Consider the following 9,050-nt stretch of genomic DNA (forward strand, 5'->3'; position numbering starts at 1 on the left):
ACTGTATATTATAAACTGATTTGATTATATTCAAAACCAAAACAATAATACCAGCCCACTAATCAAGTAGTGTATGTATATATTCGTATATATATATATGTAGTGTTTAATGCTTAGAGGGGGGGGTATTTCAATCTAACCCTAATTACAAGTCAATTAGTAAACTTTATATTAAATTATATTTTTTTATTTAAAACATAGACTATATATTTTAAATAGTTATTATACATCCACTACACTTAAATTTGTATGTATATATATATTAAGTATAATCTATGATATATTTACTAGTATGTGCTTGTGTGGTGCGTCTACTATTTGTTTTCGTTTTGTATATAATCTGATAGTTTTATATCATGTGTATGTGTATGTGTATGTGTATGTGTATGTGTATGTGTATGTGTATGTGTATGTGTATGTGTATGTGTATGTGTATGTGTATGTGTATGTGTATGTGTATGTGTATGTGTATGTGTATGTGTATGTGTATGTGTATGTGTATGTGTATGTGTATGTGTATGTGTATGTGTATGTGTATGTGTATGTGTATGTGTATGTGTATGTGTATGTGTATGTGTATGTGTATGTGTATGTGTATGTGTATGTGTGTAAAATAATATTTATTYCCAATGGGAGGGAATTTTTTTTGCAAAYAATAAAAAATAAWATAATATAGAATATTAAARTCAATAAAATAATTATTTTTTTTTGTCTAATTATTATTATTACTATAATTATAATATTTATTAATTATTATAATATAAAATTTAATTTTTTATTTTAGGAGGGAATTTCATGATAGAAATTTTAAAAATATAATATATATATATATATATGCGAACCCTTAAAAATACTGTATAAAACATATAATAAATACATACATAGATACAGTAGAAGTAGTTTATAGATATCAAAACGTTTAGATAACGTTAAAATAAAATTAAAATAATTATTTTTAAAAAAAATAAAAAAAATTAAAAAAAAACTGTAAAAACTATTGCCTATAAATAATTGCATCAATACTTATATGTGTTTTAATTAAATTAATTAATTAATTAAAAAAATAAATGTATTTTTATTTTCAATTGTGTTTTCAATTACTACATGTAATACAACTGTAATAATAATAATAATAATAATTATAAATAATTTATTTATTTATTGTTTTATTATTAATATTATATTATAAGTAATTATTTGAGTGAATCATCAGTTTTATCGGTAAATACAGTAATAATAATAATAATAATAATAAACAAACCGATAGACAGACAGACAGTCATCGGCCAGTGATATGTCCACTCAAAGAGGTATTTATCGGCCGTTTATACCGTTTAATCGGTTGTTTTTTATCGTGGCCACCATTATTGGCCACCATTTTTTTGTCATCAATGGATATACATATGTGTGTGATCACTTATGATACTTAATATTTAATATATATATATGAATACTAACGGGTTGTCCACTTAACAGGTGGTAGTGGTGGTGGCCGAGGAGGAGGCGGTGGTCGCGGCGGCGGCGGAGGTCGTGGTGCCGGTGGTGGCGGCGGCGGCGGYGGAAGTGGCAATTGCTTTAAATGCGGAAAACCTGGTCATATGTCTCGGGAGTGTCCGTCGGCGGGTGGCGGCGGTGGAGATCGTGGTCGCGGACGTGGAGGCGGTGATGGCGGCGGTGGTCGAGGACGAGGAGGTGGTGGCGGCGGCGGTGGCGGCAATTGTTTTAAATGCGGAAAACCTGGTCATATGTCCCGGGAGTGTCCGTCCGCTGGCGGAGGTGGCGGTGGTTTYAGTGATAGAGGTGGTCGTGGAGGAGGAGGAGGWGGTGGACGCGGCGGCGGCGGCGGTGATAGACGACCATACGATAGAGGACAGCCAGCCAGCGGTCCGCCGCGTAGACCTGATGGCCCGCCGGTAGCTGTTAATCCATGTATGATATTATTATTATTATTATTATTATTATTATAATAGACATATACAGTTTTATCGGTAATATATAGGAGGAGGACATACCTATTATTATTATACAGCACCTGTACCTAACAAATATTTATATGATATATAATATAACATATATTTTTTTTATTATCTAATAGTTTATCAATTGATTGATTGATTGTTTTAATTAATTATATATAAATTTTTGTCACTTATGTTGTTATTATCACCGATAATGATGATGATGATGATGATGGCCTACACAACCAGTTCAATACAAAGAGATGGATACTAGCCGTACGAAAGAGATTTTTGTCCGCAGGCCGGCAGTCGGTACACGCGGACGACCAATCTGGCTGTTGGCCAATCATTTTAAGCTCGACATCAAAGATGTTACTGTCTATCACTACGATATTAAATTTGAACCGCAAGATAATCGGCCAATGAATCAGGCAGTGGCCTCTGCGGCGGCGGCTGGTGGTGACGGGCCAGGCCGTGGTGCTGGCGGTGGCCCGAGTCGTAACCGAATGCGCAAATTACGGCAAGCGGAAAATCGACTGGCATTTGACCAGTTCAAAGCTAATCGGCCGCTAATATTTAGTAAATCATCGAATGAGATGCTCAGACCAGTATTCGATGGTAATTCCAATGTCTATACCGGCTATAAGCTCCGGGAGGATCACTACGAACGCCAACTGGACGTTGATTTTGATGGTAAACCTACCCGAGTGAAAGTCATATTGAATAAGGTGGCCACTATCGAACTGAGCCAGCTAAACATGTACTATAGTGGCCAGTCGCGTGAGTTGCCGCGCGATGCACTCCAGGCGCTGGATATTATACTACGGTACAGTATAGATAGACAATAATTAYTGGCCACCAATGGCCTGGCCGGAGGAATTACCGATAATTTATTAACATATTATATATATATATATATATATAGTTATGGTCCGACATCGAATCGGGTACCTATCGGTAATTCATTGTATCCGAAATGGGATCCCCAGCACAACGATGGCCGCGTGGATATTGACCGAACCGGTAACAAACAAGTCGTATTCGGTCACTATCAGAGTACACGCCCGACAAAAATGGGTTATACCCTACTGGTCGACCGATCGGCTACGGCTTTCTATACGGGCGGTAGTCTACTGGACTTTATGGCCAAACTATTGCAAACCCGAACCATCGATCGTAACTGTAATATCAATTCGATTGAAAAAGATCTGAAAGGTTTGAAAATATATACCAATCATTTGGGTTACAAACGAAAGTATACGATCGATGGTTTTGGACGGCAATCGGCACGCGATCAACGATTCCAGTGTCGCGATGACGAGTCGGGCCAGGAACGGGAAGTATCGGTTGAACAATATTTTCAACAACAATACAAACGACGGCTACAACAAGCAGATCTGCCATTACTGGTCACTAAAGGGGGTAAAAAAAATTATTTGCCCCTAGAATTGTGCGAGGTTGTACCCGACCAATTGGTTCCCCGTACTAAACTCGACGGTAACAATACATCCCAATTGGTCAGAGCTTGCGGTAATATATATATATATATATATAGATAATAGTCTATTGATTTTTAAAACTTTTTTTTGTTTKKTTGTTSACTCATACCTACCGGTACTATACATACACACCTACACACACACACACACACAGGTAGTCAATCACCGGCCGAACGATTTATGGAAATACAGGGAGCGGTCAACAAAATCCAATCGGATTCCAGCGATTATCTATCAGAGTTTCAGATCAGTATAGATACCCGTCCCGTGAAATTCCAGGGCCGTGTATTGGATAAACCGAAAATCGATGGACTGGATCGCCAGAATAATCGTAAAATGTTACGACCAATACCGTTGAAATCATGGATAGTTGTCAATTTGAGTCGATATGTACGCCCGGAACAGATCGACGATTTTATACGGACATTGCGCGGTCCCGAAGCAGCCGGTCTGGTCGGTATGACCATCGAACAGCCCGTACACATACAGAATATTGGCGACCGATACCGGGCCGAAGATTTGCCGAATATGTTTGTCCAGTGCTCCCGAAAATGTCCGCCGCCTAACAAACTCCAGATGATTATGTTTATAATACCCGATAGGAGTCCCGTCTATAAGCAAATCAAACACGAAGCGGAATGCAATCGCGGTGTTATAACCCAATGTATTAAAGATCAAAATGTATCCAAACCTAAATGTATGTCAACTAACTAACTAACTAACCAACAAAACAAACAAACAAAAAAATACAAAACTACTAATAAGGCGTGGTTCACATATTACGTTCGCGGGGGGGCGGGTGGTTAGCCAAAGCGAATTTTTGCGAACGACGGTGAGGGGGAGGGGTAGAAACGTTAAGACTCGTTTGGCATTTAGATAATATCGTTATTTCTAGTGGTGGTGGTGGGGAGGGGGTAGCTGTTAGGGGGATATGCGCGAACGTAATTATTTTTTTATTAAATGACTACATGCGATTGAATTGCGAACAATAGAAACGTCAAGAACGTTCGCATTTAGATAATATCGTTATTTCTAGTGGTGGTGGTGGTGGTGGTGGGGGAGGGGGTAGCGGTTAGGGACATGCGCGAACGTAATTATTATTTTTTTTAAATGACTACATGCAAACAACATAGGTGAGGGAGGGAGGGGGTCTAGAATTCTYGAAAAGTGCGAACGTAATATATGAACAGCCCCTAACCGGTTTTATTAATTATCGGATAATTAATTTTAATTAAATTTAATTTTTTATTTGTTTCTCCATTTATTCGGACACAACAGTCGGTGTTCACGCAAATCTATTGTTAAAAATTAATACCAAATTGGGTGGTATTAATCGTATCATAAGTAACCAGAATCTACCCGATAAACCCGCGGTACTCAAAGATGACCGCTGTCCGGTAATGATTATCGGTGCCGATGTTACACATCCGGCACCGGCCGATCAATTGGAATCATCGGTAGCGGCGGTAATCGGTTCGGTCGATAACAATTACTATACATATTCGGCATCTATCAGGGCTCAGGAAAAGACTACCCGAGCCCAGGCCGTGGAAATGATTATGGAATTTGATTCGATGATCGGGGAATTGTTGGTCGAATATCGCCGACGTAACGGTTGTCTACCGAAACATATTATCTACTACAGGGACGGTGTCAGTGAATCCCAGTTTCGTCAGGTATTGGATCACGAATCGCGTAAACTGTTGGAAGGCTGCCAGAGGCTAGGATTTCGGCCAAAGTTGACATTCCTGACCGTACAGAAACGACATCATACAAGGATGCGTCCGGAAAATCCGGCTGACGGTACCGGTCGTATGAAAAACGTACCGCCGGGTACTACAGTCGATACACATATCGTACATCCGACTGATTTTGATTACTATCTGTGCAGTCATGAAGGCATTCAGGTATTTTTGATATGTTTTTGTRGACTTATTCTCTCTCTCTCTCTCTCTCTCTCTCTCTCTCYCTMTCTCTCTCTCTCTGTCTCTCCTATATCTGTCTCTCTCTCTCCTCTCTCTCTCTCTCTCTCTCCCTATCTCTCTCTCCTATATCTCTCTCTCTCTCTCTCTCTCTCTCTCTCTCTCTCTCTCTCTCTCTCYCTATCTCTCTCTCTACCTCTCTCTCCCTATATCTGTCTCTCTCTCTATCCCTCTCTCTCTCTCTATCTCTCTCTCTCTCTCTATATCTCTCTCTCTCTCTCTCTCTCTCTCTCTCTCTCTCTCTCTCTCTCTCTCTCTCTCTCTCTATATATATATATATATATATATATATCTCTCTCTCTCTTTCTATTGTTATAAACCATATGTTTAATTGAATGATTGATAAATGTTTTTTGATTTTAATTATAACAAAATAATAATAATAATACTAATAATTTAGGGAACAAGTCGTCCGACACACTACTATGTCCTACACGATGACCATAAATTCACGGCCGATGAACTACAAAAACTATCGTATTATTTATGCCATATCTATGCCCGATGTGACAAACCGATTAGCATACCGGCGCCGGTAATGTACGCTCACTTGGCTGCCTATAGGGCACGCAATCATATTGTGGCCGCCAATCCCGTAACGCCTGGCAATCGCGGCCCGAGAGATGAAACCGACGATCAGAAACGTCAACGTTGGAGACAATTGGCCGCTAAGATCAACAACGATATCAAAGTGATGGATGCGGTCAAACATAGCATGTATTACTGTTAGAGACGACTATACAGGCTTATGGACTAAAGGGAACSGACCTATCTATCTATYTGTCTGTCCATCCATTTATGTCCCGATATTTTAAAACTTTTTTCTTCTCTCTAATTATTGGTTTATATATTGTATTTTTTGAATGTGATTTTAATCTCTATATTKTATATATATTTTTTTGATAATTATTAATCACAAAATGTATTGTGTATTTAGTATTGATTTTTTTTAACAAAAATAATTTTAGTTTTATTCAACAACAACAACAAAATGTTTATCTAATTAATCGCTAATTTGTTTTTTAATTGTTTTTTTTAAGAAAAAAAAACTAATTTTCTTTACACAAAAAAATATCAATACTAAATATACTAAACATTTTTTGTTTACAAATTACTAATTATTATTATTCATGTTATTAATTATTTTTAGTTAATTTTTATTAGCAAAATATATATCAAAACAATATTCAAACCAACAAAAAAAATGATTTATTAATTTTGAATTAAATCTAATAATTATTAAAAAATAATAAAATAATTTCTTTATGATTATGACATCAAGAAATTATTTTTGTTTAGATAACAAAATTAATGAATCATTTTTCAATTAATTAATTAATATATATATATATATTAATTGTTTTTTTAAAAATTGATTTGATATATATTCTGTGTGTATTAAAAGTTAACTATAAAAACAAAATGTTTAAATTATATTTTTATTATTATTATTATTATTACAATTGACTGGTCAGTGATGTCTAGACTATAGTCCACAAAAAAAACAGTGAGTCTATACATACCTATACATACAGTGCATATGTTTGCATATTTGGGTCAACAGTTTTAACAGTAATGTATTGATAGATAAAGCTATATTGAATGTCAAGAGGAACGGTATGTTTTAAGGGTATAATAATTGTGTAATTAATTAATTATAATTAATTATTTCTAAAATATTACTCAATTGTTTGTTTTTGTGAACTTTTTTTTCCCTAAATAATTATTATTGAATATTATTATTATTATTCATGTGATAACTAATTAATTGATTTTTTTTTTATAATTATTATTTAGTTTTTTTTTTGGTAATTTAATTGTATTTTTGTTGTTGTGGGTGTTTAGCCTCCTCTGGACATCACTGATAATATTTATTATTTTTATTATTATAAAAGATATATAATATCTAAAAAAAAATTGTTATTATTTTTTCTAAAAAGCAAATAGATTTTTATTATATAAATATATATATATATATCTATTATTATTATATAACAAAACTAATTATTTTTTGTTATTTTTTAAAAAATCATTTATATTTTTCAAATATTATATATTAATCACATTATAAATGTCATTATATGCTGACTTTGATTAATAGAAATAATTTTTTTCAGTTTAAATAATTTACACAAAATTATCRACAAAAATATATATATTTTATGATGTTTTATAAATACATTATATATATATATATTATTTTGTAAATAATTTTATGTAAATTATTTAAACTAATTTTTTTGTATTTCTATTGATTTAAGTCAGCATTTAATGGCATACAATAAATATTATTAATAAAAAAATAAAATAATTAAAWAAAATAMTGTGTAATATTGTTATTAATTTATTTTTTAAGTTTTAGTTTTCTCTAATTAGTAATGATTGCTATTTTTTTTAGGTAAATATTTTAGTTTACTATTTATTAATTAAATACAAAAACAAAACAAACAAAAAAATCAATTAATTAGTATTTGAAATTGAAAATAGTTTTTTTTAAATCCTATTATAATAACAAGTGTTTTTTAAAATCAATTATTTTACTATATTATTGAACTCTATATATAATAATTTATTTTTATTATTATTGCAAAACATAATTATTAAKTATAAAGTAATTATAATTAATAAATATTTTTCTATTATAATGAWATAAATTAAATAAATGTTTTATGAGTTTATTGTTAGTAATTATTATTAATATAATATAAATAATTTATGTTTAATTTATTTAATTATTTCATATCTATTTCACTAAATTATATTATTAAATATTTTAAAGTTTAATAATATTTATATTTAATGCACAAATAAACTAGTATTTAGTATTGAAAGTTAACTAATATATATTGTGATGGTCTATACATCACTTAAGCAGTTCCAGTGTCACCAAAAAAAAACAATACAAAGCTACTTTGTAGTTATAACTATACTCTACTGTATATATTTATATATTTCCTCTCAGTCATGAGGAGCAATTGACATAATCCAATCATAGTTTAATTTAAAAATTTATATTGTTATGGTAACAAAACTATTTTATAGTCTAATGTTATAAATGCCACTTAAAATATAAATTTTAAACTTAGATCTCAACAATATATTTTTTCAAAATAAAAATTCACAAACTGACCCTTACATATTTAGTACTAATATGAGCCAATGCGTGTCAAATGCTCTGCATCTATGTTTCCTCTATTATAAGTTATATATATTATGTTTATAGAATTATTTCAGATTATGATTTAATTTATTTATTTATTTATTTATTTATTTTTTAATAAATATTGATTTTGTAGAAAAATCATTAATCTAATAAACAATTATATTTTATATATATATATATATAATTTTATTAGTAAATTATAATAGTTTATATTATATATTGTTTTTATTTTATATAGAAATTTATGTAATTTCCCTCGGTCTATTAATATTAAGTCAATTGGGAAAATGATCCCGATGATAATTATCAGATTTTCAATAGATTTACTGATTTCGATTYTGGACGTGATGTTTTCATATATTATTAATACTAAATCAATTAAATTAATCGAAATTTTCAATCTATTTTACCGAACGTAGTCGTAAAATTTATGTTATGAAAAATATGC

The 9,050-nt window shown here is 32.0% G+C and overlaps 1 protein-coding gene across 1 annotated transcript; it reads left to right on the plus strand.

Annotated features, from left to right (window-relative positions):
* The first annotated feature begins 1,197 nt into the window (after positions 1–1,197).
* LOC128953198 (uncharacterized) lies at positions 1,198–6,295 on the plus strand. The gene is made up of 7 exons (XM_054298672.1): positions 1,198–1,310; positions 1,477–1,929; positions 2,208–2,784; positions 2,884–3,488; positions 3,612–4,154; positions 4,736–5,364; positions 5,840–6,295. The coding sequence occupies exons 1-7, from the start codon at positions 1,295–1,297 to the stop codon at positions 6,167–6,169; spliced, it is 3,153 nt and encodes a 1,050-aa protein (XP_054154647.1). The 5' UTR covers positions 1,198–1,294; the 3' UTR covers positions 6,170–6,295.
* The last annotated feature ends 2,755 nt before the right edge of the window (positions 6,296–9,050 follow it).

The sequence above is a fragment of the Oppia nitens genome, unplaced genomic scaffold, assembly GCF_028296485.1.
Source record: "Oppia nitens isolate AA-2021 unplaced genomic scaffold, nextdenovo-longstitch-racon4-pilon3 scaffold20_pilon_pilon_pilon, whole genome shotgun sequence".
Lineage (NCBI taxonomy): Eukaryota > Metazoa > Arthropoda > Arachnida > Sarcoptiformes > Oppiidae > Oppia > Oppia nitens.